At 32.7% G+C, this 14,010-nt stretch overlaps 1 protein-coding gene across 3 annotated transcripts in view; it reads left to right on the forward strand.

The window, feature by feature from the left end:
* The window catches only part of Snx16 (sorting nexin 16), a 33,271-nt gene extending 21,611 nt beyond the window's left edge, over positions 1–11,660 (forward strand). For all 3 annotated transcript variants that reach the window (XM_010641614.3, XM_010641616.3, XM_033760387.1), the window contains 4 exons: positions 3,264–3,333; positions 9,377–9,513; positions 10,635–10,754; positions 11,437–11,660. In XM_010641614.3, coding sequence (XP_010639916.1) covers positions 3,264–3,333; positions 9,377–9,513; positions 10,635–10,754; positions 11,437–11,533 — 424 coding nt within the window. In that variant the 3' untranslated portion in view covers positions 11,534–11,660. The remainder of the gene's footprint in view (positions 1–3,263; positions 3,334–9,376; positions 9,514–10,634; positions 10,755–11,436) is intronic.
* The last annotated feature ends 2,350 nt before the right edge of the window (positions 11,661–14,010 follow it).

A 14,010-nucleotide genomic window follows, 5' to 3' on the forward strand; every position in this document is an offset into this window, starting at 1 on the left:
TTTTTTTTTTTTTTTTTCCTTTTAAACTACAAACTTCTAAATACACCTGGCCATTAAGTTACTGGTTTTTTAAAAAACTTTGCAAAGTGTAAATACATATCTATGAAAAAAAACAGTAAAATGCAAAGTGAAAGCTCAGTAGATGGAACTAGTTTATTAGGATCATAGCTTGAAATTACAATTTTTCCGAAGAATATTTTTTCTCAAAAGCAAGGATTTGAAATTATAGTACAACTTTGCCATAAAAATAAAAACAATACTAAAATAGACCATCTGTACTCTTATTTATCTTTGAGCATTTTAGGTCAATGTTTGACCTCAATTTCAAAAAATAGTTTTCTCAGACATGCTGAGAGTTACTCCAAGTAATAAAATGAATAGAATAATATAGAATCTTCCGTTGCCTTTTTTATTCAAGATTGTTGCATTTTTCATCTGAGAAAAGAAATACATACTATGCTGGCATTTTTGTTATCCATTGTTATAGTCAAATAAATGCAGAGGTTAGGGGCTATATTCAGCTTCTCAGTGAACAATTTGAAAAAAGAATGAGGCATTAAAAAATGATTTCCATTTAAACCATATATAATTTAGTAATGTAGACCTTTCAGTGTTTGTTTATTATTAGAATTCACTTAATCTGTTTATAAATCATGCATTAATAATATATAGAAAATTACTGAGCAGAACCATGGCACACATAAACCATCAATAAATATTTATTGAAGCTAATTAAAGTTCTCTAGTCAATGATTCACAAGCAGCAGTTAGGGCTGCCTCTCCTAGGGGGAGAAATATATTGGGTTTTCTGTGTTTTTCCAGACTCCGCCATTTCTCAGAAATTTTTGTTTGGCCTGTCCTCCTTGGATAGGAATACAGAGAGAGTATGGACTTCTCTGCTGCCTGAGTTCTGTAGAAGCAGGAGAAATGTAGGTAACCACTAAAAAGTGTGCTATAAAATGAATTTGCAGCCACTTTCAAATTTGGTTCTTAAGCTGAAGATTTTTTAAAGTAGGGCATGGAATATAACCTGGGAACTAATATATTGGAAAAAACTCAAATGTGCTAAATTTTATTTTAATAACTCTCATGAGCCATAGATCTTAAAAAAAAAAAAAAAAAAAAAAAAAAAAAAACAAAAAAAAAAAAAAAAAAAAAAAAAAAGAGGAAAATGAAGTAGAAGAACCACTCAAAAAATAGATGCCTTCGGCAGGGAATTCATTCAAAGTCACTGTTGATCTTGGTTAAATTTCTGCTATAAACTAAAGATATTAAAAAGGTTATACACTCCTTTGCACACTTTTCCCTTCCTAGCTACAATAGTCCAATAAGTGGAGAACATAAAAAGTGGCATTAAAGTAGAGGAAATCTGGGTATAAAACTATAAGAAAATGTTTCACATTGGGATGTTATATACTGAAAGTATTAAACAAGACCTTCCCATATTCTTCGTAGCATTTTGCTTTCTATTTTAAATGCTGTTCTTTTAGTGTTTCATCCACACTTTTTTCCTGAAAGCCAAGATTAATTCATTTCTTGTGGCTCATTTTTATCTAATAGTAGGTACTCCAGTATAAATAATAGGTGAATGCAATTATATCTATACTAGAAGACTATATGGTAGTCCTAGTCTACTCTCTGCTGTTAAACCAGTTGCAGTGTCCTAAAGGCCATGTATGATTAAAGAGGTATATAGACAAGTTGAGTGTGTTTAGTGAGAAATGGCCTACAAGGAAAAGAATATAAATGAACCAAAACATAAAAAATTTAAAGGTAGAAAAAAATCACATGTTTAGACTCAGAAGACAGATTAAAGTTTAGTTATGTCACTTGTTCTTTGTGACATTTAGCAAGTTATTTTACCTCTGTGAAATTTGGTATCATTTGTAAAATGAAGATATAATTCCTATCCTAACTCTACGTTTGTTATGAAAATTAAATAAGGTATGTAAAAGTCCTGAGTGTGCAGTGTACTTTGAAAATGTTAGGTATTACTATTGATTCTTAAAGATACAAGGATACAGGAAATAGGATAACATTGTTGACATATGTTTAGCAGTATGTGAATTTATTCACACATGGACTGGTTTATATAAAAACCAAAGATACTCTGTGTTACCTCTGGCGGTACTTAAGTATTCACTTGGCTGAACCTGTAAATGGGACAAAAAGCACACTGTGGATGTTTCAACTAGATCACGTTTATGATCTCTTCCGTCTCTTACTCCATGATTATAAATACTCAAGTGTTTTCAGTTTTCCTGAATGTGTATCATGTTATACCTATTTTAACACTTTATAAGCCAAACTTTGCTTTTCTGGATGCCACTCTAACAACTTTACTCTACTTTGGGGATGTTCTGGTTTATTTTTAGCATTCCTTCTCTATATTAATTCATATTGGTTTTCGTTTTGGAACTATTCCAGTAAAAATCCATTCATCTCTTCCTGACACCCTGTCATCATCAACCTGTCTGGCCCCGCCTGAACCCAAAAGCTCATTCCCTAACATAGGTTGTCATCTCTTTTATGTAGTAAGTGCATCAATCATGTTCTTGACCCTTTAAAAATTAATAAAAGGGTTCCACATTTACATTTTCACATGCATGTAAAGTTGTCTCTTAGTCCCAGATTGCTATTTAGAAATGGAACTTATTTTTGTTATAAGGCTGTTTGGTTTTCTGCCTTCTTAACCTTTCTTCCTAACCTATTTTGGACTGCAAATTATGAACATAAGAATGACCTTATTTTATTATTTTTAAATTTTTGGTGATTGATAAGTCAGATTTTTTTTTTTTTTTTGGTTCACAATTTTTTTCTCTTAAACTATCTGGGAAATATTTAGGTAAATTTTGTTTTCTTAAATTATTATTTACTTTAAAAATATTTAAGTAAAATAGCAAGGAAAATCTTTAAATTGCTTTAGAGTAAATACTTTTCAATTACTTTTGAAGCATCCACCAAAAACAAATGGGATATGAATTGAATGTTATACTTGTTCCTAACAGGATAATGACTTTGGTAGACTAGCTGAGACTAATATTTCTTTGAACATCATAAAGAAACTATTCACCACTTAAGTTGGTCCCTTGTACCACTGTTCTGAATTGTATTTTATGTCTCTGGTTAGTATGAAATAATAAATTTATGCTTTTTATTTATTTTCATACGACTTTAGAAAATGTCTTGAAGATCTTTGCATCTTCTATAGTTTAATATTTGTTATTTGTACCCACACTAATTTTTTTTTTAACTTTGAAAAGCCTTGCAGTGAGAGAATTTCTTTGTCTGGATGATCCACCAGGTCCATTCGATAGCCTAGAAGAAAGCAGGGTAAGTGCTGTGTTATATATCACATGAAAGAGGAACAAGTAATACAGGGCAATAACTATATTGTTCCTCAAATGGATTAGCACACAGCAAAATATTATTGTTCCTCAAATGGATTAGCACACAGCAAAATATTATTTCAGACTACAGTAGTTTTTTACAGAAAGCTTTTAATATTTCAGGCAATGGTTTCTTTCATTGAAATATGTTGAAGTTACACATGCCATGTGATCAGGGAAGATCTAAAATTAGCCTTTGTTTTTTTACTGTTTCAAAAAAAATTATTCTGAGGGCCAGGGATTTTGCTCAGCGGTTCGGTGGCCTGCCTTGCAAGCGCAAGAACCCGAGTTCAATCCCCGGTATCAAAAAAAAAAAAAAAAAAAATTATTCTCGAGTTTAGTTTTATGTCACTTAATAGTAGTATTTCTTTGTTGCGTTTTCTTCCATCTGAGTATCCAGGAACCTACAATTAAAACCAAACATAAAACTTTTCCTCAGAAGAAGAAGTGATTTTCTATTACCAATTCAGCTCAAACTTTATGCTACTCAAATTACATTAATTGATGTGATAAAGTGACCTATTTCTTGAAGCAAAGGGCTAGATTCACAAACAGATTGGGTAATATTAGATTAGCTTGGGTTTCATGCAAGTTCTCCCCCAAATGGTATTTATATGGTTAAAAATATACCTGGAGGGTTTACCGTGCTTTTCAGTTAAACTGAGGCAGTTCTTTGCACTGACATGAATACTCTAATTTTTTTTAAAAAACAGCCTTATTGAAGTAACATCTCCATAAAACTATTCATTATTCCATTGTAAATGTATACTTTAGTAAATTTATAGGTTGTACTCCCATCATCATAATCCCATTTTAGAGTATTCTCATCACCTCAAAACCAAAAATTTCTGTAAGCCATTTTGCAATCAGTCTGCACTCCCAGCCCACTAATTTTTCACTTTCTAATTTGTCTTTTCTAAGTATTACATATGCATAGGGTTATATATGTCTATGTGTGGATATTTAAAGATATAAAACTACTATATAGTATTTATAATCTTTTTCATCTAGCATCATTCATTGAGGGTATTTATAGCCTTTATTGCTATTTCATTATTTTTAATTACTAAATGGTTTTCCCTGTATGCATGTAAATGTACCACATTTTCTTTATCTAATTACCAGTTGAGAAAGTTGCATTATTTCTAGTTTTGTACTGTTATGAATAATATTATGAACAATTTCATAGAACACATTGTGTATATATGTTCTCGTTTTTCTTGGGTTGATCCCTAGGAGAGCAATTGTTTAATCATATAGCAAGTTTCTGCTAGACTTTTTAAAAAATTGATAAACTGTTTTCTAAAGTGGCTATACCATGTTACATTCCCACTAGTAGTACAGGATTGTTTCAGTTTCAACTTGACATCATCCACCTTCATTTCTGATTTATAGCTCCACTGACAGGATTTCCTTCCAGCACTTTGAGTGTGTCATCGCACTGCTTTCTGGCATCAATTGGTTCTGGTGAAAAGTAAATCTTTAATTATGTTGTTGCTTCCATGAGTCATTTGCCCTTGCTTCTTTCAAGATGTTCTCTGCCTTTGACTTTCAACAATTGGATTATTCTGTATCAAGGTTTAGATCTCTTTATATTTATCATACTTTGGCTTTTGAGTGCTTTGGACCTGGTGGATTACTAGCCTATATCAGACTTGGAAATTTGTTGGCCATTATTTCTTGCAATATTTTTTCAGTCCCATTCTCTCACCATTTTTGGGACTCCCGTTACTTGGAAATTTGTGTGCTTCCTGTTGCGCCACATATCTCTGAAGTGATGCTCATCTGTCTTCATTTTTTTCCTCTGTTCTGGAGATTAGGTCATTTCTGTTAATCTATCTTCAAGTTCTTAAATTATTTTTGTGTTGTGTCAGATCTGCTGTTGAGCCCCTCTTGTTAATTTTTCATTTCAGTTATTTCAAGTCTAGGCTTTACATTTGCTTGTTTTTGTCATTCTTTTTCTATATTGAGCGTCTCTGTTGGGTGATAAAAGTAAGTCTCTAATGCAGGTCAGAATGTAGCTCAGCAGCACACCACCTGCCTGGCAGGTGTGAGGTCCTGCGTTTGGTCCCTGGTACCTACCAAAAAAATAAAAAAGTCTCTAATACTATTATGTTTAGCTCATTTAGTATATATAACACCTGCTTTAAAAATCATTGTCCAATATACTGATAGAGGAAATTTCGAGATAACCTCTATTAACTGCTTTTCTTCCTGAGTATGCTTACATTTACCTTGTTTCATGTCCCGTAATTTTTTATTGAATACCGGACATTTTAGGTAATATATTTTGTTAAGTATACATTGGGATAAAGAAAATAATTACTTATCATTCCTTTTCTACTTCCTATATCCCATGTTTTCCTTTAAATATAGTATTCTTTCTTCCTGCAACAAATTCTTACATTTACCCTTCTTAAGAACTGATTATATTTTTAGTATCATTTAGTTCAAATATACACTACCTAGTGCAAGGCAGGCATTATGACTAGATGGGAAAGCATGGAAGTTGACTTGAGCTAGAGTTCTCAACCCCTCCATACTATAGGACTTTTGGGGCTGGGTAAGTCTTTGGAAGAGGGAAAAGTTCATATCCAAGTGTTCTGTGAGTTTAAATTAACCCCAGTTGGAATAACTGATTTAAGTAATCATCAAAGCTGTATCTCCCTGAATCTTCCTCAGCATTTTCCAAGACCGTACTTGAAAATAAATGTTCATTTCAACAATAAATTTGAGTAAATTCGGTGCTATCTCTTCTTTAAAATAAAACATAAAATGGCCATGTAAGATATGGATCTATATGTATGAGATTTTCTTAAGCACACTCTCATTTTAAGAAAAATTCCAGAATAACTTATTAATACATATTCCTTAGAGTATAAAATTAAACTTATTCAAAGGATAATGAAATTTTAAAAATCGAGTAAATCTGTCTTTAACCTACTTCTCACAGCACCCTGTTGAAGGCAGTTGTTGCTTTACCCTCATATACCTGTATTAAAAGAGGAGTTTAAAGGACATAAATTTAGTCTGCCTTCTTTTTGGGGAGAGATTCAGATCTACTATTGGTATCAATATAATTGAAAGAAATGACATTTTACTAATCTAGCATTAATGAATAGATTATAATTATAATTAACTTTAAAGAAACTTTGAGTACAGATAAGTAAAGCAGGAATCCTTAAACTTCCTATTCTACACTTACAAGTTAAGAACTTAATTTTCTTGTTTCTAAGTTTGAGAAATTCAGAAAGATACTTAATGCAATCTGAATTATATGATGAAGCTGTTTTTTAGAATCATTTCGTAGAAGATTTTACAGTACCAATGAAACTGTTTGAACTCTTATTGCAGGAGGAATTGTATAATTATAGATTTTCCTATGTTAACAGTAGGAATATAAAACATTTTTATAGTCTCATTACTAAGGCTAAATGCTTCCATCAACATGTTAGAAAAACTAAGACTATTCTAAAAGTACAGTGCCCTACTCTCATACACATCTCCCTAAGATCACTTACTTAGGATGGTTTTACTCTTGGAAGAAACCCAAGGATTTATAAAAGACATAAATATAAATATACCCTACAATTTAGCAAATAGTTGCTGAACAGTTCAACTCAGGAGTAGAATCACTTGGTGGTTAAATATCTTCCTCAACTTCACAGTATGTGCTTAAATTACTCCTAAAACTTGATAGATTAGTTTGTACTTTTACCAACAATACACTTTCCCATTGCTCCATATCTTTACAAATAGTAGTGTCGGCCTTTTAATTTTAACCTAATTTTTATGATTAGGTTTCAGCTGATGTAGAAAGTAGCTCTTTAGGACTTCTCTCCTGTAAGTTTCCTGTTTGCATACTTTGTCATGTGTTCTGTGATTTTTTTTGTTCCTGCCTTCAACTCAGGACATAAAGATATTCTTCTGAATGTTTCTCTGTTGGCTTAAACTTTGGCTTTTCATATCAGGTTCTTTAATTGAGTTAGCCTTTTTTGTGTGGATGGCCATCCATCCCAACCTCATTTATTGATTGAGATGTTCATCCGTCCTTTGCTAGTTAGGAACTCTTCCTCAATCATAAATCATTTTTGTGACTATTTGTGGTCAGTCAGCTCTGTCACCAGCCAGTAGCGTACTGCTAATTATTATAGCTTCTTAAATTTCAGTGTCTGGCAGAGAAAGGGTTCTCTGCCTTACCTTCAGAATTCTAAATTACAGTCATGTATAAGTACTCATTGGCTTCAGAACTCATCGTGCACAGTTTCTGTAGAATTTTGATAAGAAACGAATGTTTCAGTCTTCAGCACTTGCTGTGGACCTGTCACATTTGGTAGAACTTGTCTGAGTCATCACACCGCCCCGAAGGAGAAAATGCCTCATCACATTGTTATGTAATCCATTAACTTTTCTGTCTTTAGCTTTAGGTTCTATATTATAAAACAACCTCCTTTATATTAGCCCAGTAAAATGTGAAAGTCCACCTTTGAGAACTTTCACAAATTATTTCTAACTATTATTTTCTTTTGGGAAAAAATCCATTTGATACTCGGTTTTGGCAGTGCCTGAATGAATTGAAGAAGCTTACCACAGTACCACGGTATTGCTATTGCAGTGTTGATTTTCTGTATTTACTTTTCTATGTCACAGCCTTTCTGAAATCTCTCCATAAGTTCGTAGACCCTTTTAGATTTTCTGTACTCAGTCATATTCCTTATAGCATTGATCGTTACATTTTTTTTCCTTTCAGATCCTTAATATCTGTCATTTCATTTTCCTGTGTTACTGTTCTAGCTCAGCTCTTTGGAGTTAAATTAAAGCCATTGTGGTGGGCATCCTTTTCCTCTCTCCCTAACTTTAAAGAAAATAATCCTGTGTTTCACTGTCAGATGTGATGTTATCTATAAGCTGTTGGTAGTTGTCAGTTATGTTTGTTTATTATCCTTGTCTTTGTTTTTAGGTTACGGAAGTCATCTGTTTCTAGTTTGCTAAGTGATGGCTTTGTTACCAATGCTTTTGCTTCCATTCATAAAGAGGATCATCTAAGCCTTTTTCTTTGATATTAGTGTGGTAAATGACCTTCACAGATTTTCAGATGATAAAAAATTATTCATTTGTGAGTTTAATTCAGAAATTCAACATATTTTTAATTGCTGAATATGGATTATAGTGATTTTACTTAAAATTTTTGAGTCTGTAATTTTCCTATTACTGCCATCATTGAAATTTCTATCAATATATACTAATTTTCTAAGTTTTTGTTCTCCAGAACTGTTTGAGTAAGATTACAGAAATATTGTTTGATCTTGAGTGTTCCCTAGAATTCCGAGGCTGGTGTTTCTTTTAGTTTTCAGTTTTTAGATCTTTTAATACCTATTCATATTTCTTTCTTTCTTTCTTTCTTTCTTTCTTTTTTGCGGGGAGGGTGTTTTGAGATAAGGTCTTGCTATGTAGTTCAGGCTGGCCTTAAATTCGGTATGTAGCCTGGTCTGGCCTCAAACTCATGGTAATCCTGCCTCTTCCTCCCGAGTTCTGGGATTACAGACGTGCCGCCACACCCAGCTTTGTTTCTTTAATGATGACATTTCATTCAGATTATATTTTGGGAGAGATCAATTTTGATAATTTATATCTTTCTGAAATTGATAGTACTGTCTATATTTTAAAATACATTTATGGAAAGTAGTTCATCGTGTACTCGCATAAATTTTTACAATCTTACTATGTCTATAATATGTATCTACTTCCAGGCTCACTCCAGGCTTACTACTATAATAATAATTATCAAGAAAAAGGGTTTGTAATTATAAGTCCCTTTGGTGCGTAGGGACTAAAATGCCAAGATAGCAGTGATCTAACACATGAATATAGTGAACAAGTCATTTTGATTTTATGTGTATTATTTTATCTATGTTCCTTGATTCCTCAATAATGCTCTTCAGAAAGACACTACATCAGTAATTTTATTCTACTCGTGTGTTTTAAAGGCTTTCTGTGAAACTTTAGAAGAGACAAACTACCATTTACAGAGAGAACTGCTTGAAAAACAAAAAGAGATAGAATCCCTGAAGAAACTGCTTAGTGCAAAACAACTTCACATAGACACTTTAGAGAACAGAATCAGGTAGGCTGTGATGCTTGTATTTGTAGTCTTACTAATTCAATTCCCAATGCTCTGAACTAAATGCTCTTCATATTTTAATATGATTTACAGTGTTTCTCCATCTGAAAGTTGTAGAATCATGGCCTTGTAAATTGGAAAAACTGTCTTTTGATTTAATTTAGGCCAGGAATCTAGCTCAGCGGTGCTGCTGCCTACCTTGCAAGTGCAAAGTCCCAAATTTAATTCCCGGTACAAAAAAAAAAGAGTCCTTTTGCCTGGGATTGAGCTCAGTGGTGCCACCACCTGCCTCACGAGTGCAAGGTCCCAAGTTCGATCCCCAATATCAAAACAATATAATAGTACAGAAGATCCTAATGGGGTAATTAACAATGTGAAATAGGAAGAAAAGGGCTAAAGGTATAGGGAGAGTGGGAAGGGTAGGGGAAAGGGAATAAGGGGAAAGAAAAAAATATGAGAAAATGAAAAAATGGAAATAAAGTGTTTGTAAATGGGGAGGGGAAGAGGGGGTGAAGGGAGGGCAGGGACAAGGGGAAAAATGAGAACCAAGACCTGTCATGTAAAGGTACAAGATCCCAGTAATGAATGTAACTGTATTGTATACCTAGAATGTACCAATAAACTCAATAAAAAGAAAAAAAAAACAAAAACAAAAACAGAATTATTTAAGGGCCAGGGATTTAGCTCAGTGGTGCTGTCACCTGCCTTGCAAGCACAAGGACCCGAGTTTGATCCCTGATCCAAAAAAAAAGTTAATTTAGGAGGTTGCTCTTTTGAAGGATTGGGAAACATCAGGAAAATCAACATTTGTATGGTTGAGCATAAACACCAATCATTGTAACACATCTAAATGGCATTTTTATTTCTAGGCATATATGCCAGCTGTTCATATGTGAAAGTTCTGGTATATCTTTATATTAACATGTATTGAACTGATGCTGAAACTCAGTTTTAATTAACTACAGCTATGAATTTCCCTGTTGCCTCCCATGGGGAGCAATTAGCCCTGTGACTACATTAGACATAATACCTGAAGATTACAAACATTCCAAGTATTCACAGAAGTGAACATACAGCCATTTTCTTCATGGAAAATAACATTTTGCTTTTAAACATTCTTCTAGAACATTGTCTCTGGAACCCCAAGAGTCACTTTATGTATCCGAAACAGAAAATGGAGAGATCCTAAGGGCAGAGTGCTCTGCACTCAAAACTGACCAAGATGTCTTGGACAAAGAATCTAGGTAATATACTGTTAACTTTATTGTAGCCTGATCATTTAAATAGTTGCAAGAAAACTGTTCTCATACTGTATATTTTTTATGGACTCAGTATTATTGTATCATGAATCTGCTGAGCTAATGGACTGTAAGCTAAGTTCTCTCTAAAAATGTGTCTTTGGCATCAGCCTGTAAATTTTGAAGCAATGTCTGGATTAACTGGGCTCTAAGTTAACTTCTTAGTTTTATAAATCTCAACAAATTACTTTAATCTTCCTCAGTATCACCCATTTTCCACTCAAAAAGTGAAATACCATAATAGCAACCATCCTATCTCATAGGAATGATGAAAACAATGTATTTAAGGCATATAGAACTTTTATTGCATATCATTCCAGGGTAATTGTTAATACTTTAGTGGGGATGTTTGAGCTATAATTATGAGAACAGTTTTATGTTGGTAAAGGTAACTGCACACTAGGTTTTTTATTGGTCAATGGTAATTTGGAGAGCTGAGTTTATAAAAAATCTCCAAAAGTGTTACCTGACACCTACAATTTAAAAATATTAAATTTCGGATAGAATATTTGATTACCAGGATATTAAATATGTAAGCAGTCTTTCCACAGGTAGAAGATTTTCAGAAGTAATAACGGAGAAATGGCGTGCATCCATTCTTTCACTGACGTGTTTCTCTTTTTTACAGAGCTGATGATAAGCCACACTTCCATTTTAACGACCCTGAAAATGCTGTACCAGAAATGGAGGTAGCGGAAGTGGCAGATGGTGCTGAAGGAGACTAGCACAATGCATGCGGTTCCCTCCCCTTTGACGCGTCAGCAAGTTGAGAATCGAGTGAGCAGCAAATGCCATTTAAAATAAAAAGACTGAGGGCCAGGGATTTGGCTCGGTGGTTCTGCTGCCTGCCTCACAAGCACAGGTCCCAAGTTCATTCCCTGGTACCAAAAAAGAAAAAAAAGACTAAAACAGTTACAGAAAAGAACAAGAATTTAAATGTACAACGTTTACATAAAATTTTTTAAGTTATTGAAATCGTAAATATATTCACCGCTGCTTTTGTCTTTTATTCAGCCTTGTATTTAATACACTGAAAAAAAAAATCTCGTTAGAATTCTGTTACCAATGCCCACATTCTGGAGTACTGTGCAGAAATTATTATGGTGTTTTCCCTATAATGTTACTTCCAACTAGTTTGTGTGCCTGTGTGTGTGTTTGCACCTGTTTTAAATTGCCAGTTATATTAGTCCAGTGGAAATTAATTGCATGGTACTATCTGCGTGATTCACACTTCTTTGTACCACTGACGTGACATGTTTTCCTTAATGGTTTAAATCAGTGAATATTGTAGTAAAAGTAAAGATGAAATGAGTATTAAATCTTGAAATGTTTATCATCTCCTAAACAAAAATGACTTATTCAAAATAGTAATATATAAAAGAATAAGATGATTTTTAGTACCAAAGAAAAACTATAAAGATCTGTCATTATACAGCTAAAGAGGCGAAATAGCCTTGATTTTAAAATGCAATTCATAATACCAAGATACTGGAAGTATCCTAGTTTATTACTATTATAGCTTGTTATTTCCGACATAATCTTCATTTTAAATTTCTACCTGTAAATTCACTTGAGTTTGCCTCTTTCAGAAGACTACCTCTTTTTGCTAATCAAGGCATATTCTTTTGAAAATTAGATTCTAAAGAAGTTAAAACACATAAGAAGCCATAATTCATAATACCAAGATACTGGAAGTATCCTAGTTTATTACTATTATAGCTTGTTATTTCCGACATAATCTTCATTTTAAATTTCTACCTGTAAATTCACTTGAGTTTGCCTCTTTCAGAAGACTACCTCTTTTTGCTAATCAAGGCATATTCTTTTGAAAATTAGATTCTAAAGAAGTTAAAACACATAAGAAGCCATATATAAACTAACTAGTTCAACAGTTGGCATTGCATTTTTATTTCTGTACAAATGAAAATGTTGTTATATGCAGTATGGCTGATTTTCTTTTTAATATATTTAGCCAAGTGATGCACTTTATAATTAAACTACTTTGTGCCAAGTTTAATTGGTGAATTTCTTTAGTAAGGGTAATGAACTGGAAGAATTATGTAGTGCCTTCACTATTTCACTTTTTACAAACATCTCTGAGGGTGAGTCAACTTCACACAAAAAAAAATGCTTATGCTTCTTTCAACTCTGTATATTTATTGGAAGTGCCTTGTTTCATTTTTATAGTATAAAGTTACTCATTGATTCTCTATTTCTATTGTTTTGCATATTGCTGTTAATATGAATTACAGTGCTAGCATTTTGAAATCCCAGCTGGTGTACTGAACTACATAAGCTTTATAAATCCTGAGAGAACCTTACTGGGGAAACGGAATAACAGTCTCTGTTTTTTTTCCATTATTATCTAAAAGTTTACCAGTGTCTTAGTGCAGATTAAGTTAGGGTTGTTTAAAATTCTTTTGACAGATCCACACATCCACTGGCTGTTAACCTTTGTTCTTAAAAGGAGACTATTTATCAAAGTACCCAGATTTTAAGTCTTTGTCAGAATGCATGGGTACTCTGGCTAGAAACATTTTCCATAAAGTATATTAGAAATGTTTATTATCTTTAGAGGCAGAAATAAATATAATAAACTAATGTGCTTATTCATTTTTAAATTACTGTTCTAGACTTTTTTAAATGTTATGATGAACAATCACTTAAATTAACACTATTTTCAGCCTAATAAAACAAGATGATCTTTGCCAAGTTGCAGATACTATAGTGCTACATGTTTATCTTAAAGGGAACCACATACTTTAAAATCCAGCTTTTCAGAAGATTGTATTTAAAGTTTTGAATGAGGGGGAAGAAACTTAATTAGGTAAATCACTATTATTTATATTTAGAATTTACTTTTTTACTTTTATAATGCATTTTACTCCCAGTATTCATTTAATAAAGCATTTTTTCATTTACAACAGTAGCTGTGTTTTCCAGTGTTGAATAGCATTTCCCTTCTACTTTCTATGTTCGCCCTGTCCCTACAATTAATGTAAATTGAATTGTATTTAAAGGCTGTATTTCACAGATATGGAATGAGTGTGAATTTCTAACTTAATATTTTATTTCTCTGATCATCCTTCAAAAGCATTTGTGAATAGGTGCAGTACACTTCAAATATAACCAATATTAATAAAAAATTAAATGTTACTGAATCAAAACAATTCTGGGAATAATCTTGTAACTTAAACTTTTA

The sequence above is a fragment of the Fukomys damarensis genome, unplaced genomic scaffold (assembly GCF_012274545.1).
Source record: "Fukomys damarensis isolate Sample0158 unplaced genomic scaffold, DMR_v1.0_HiC HiC_scaffold_5, whole genome shotgun sequence".
NCBI classification, from domain to species: Eukaryota; Metazoa; Chordata; class Mammalia; order Rodentia; family Bathyergidae; genus Fukomys; species Fukomys damarensis.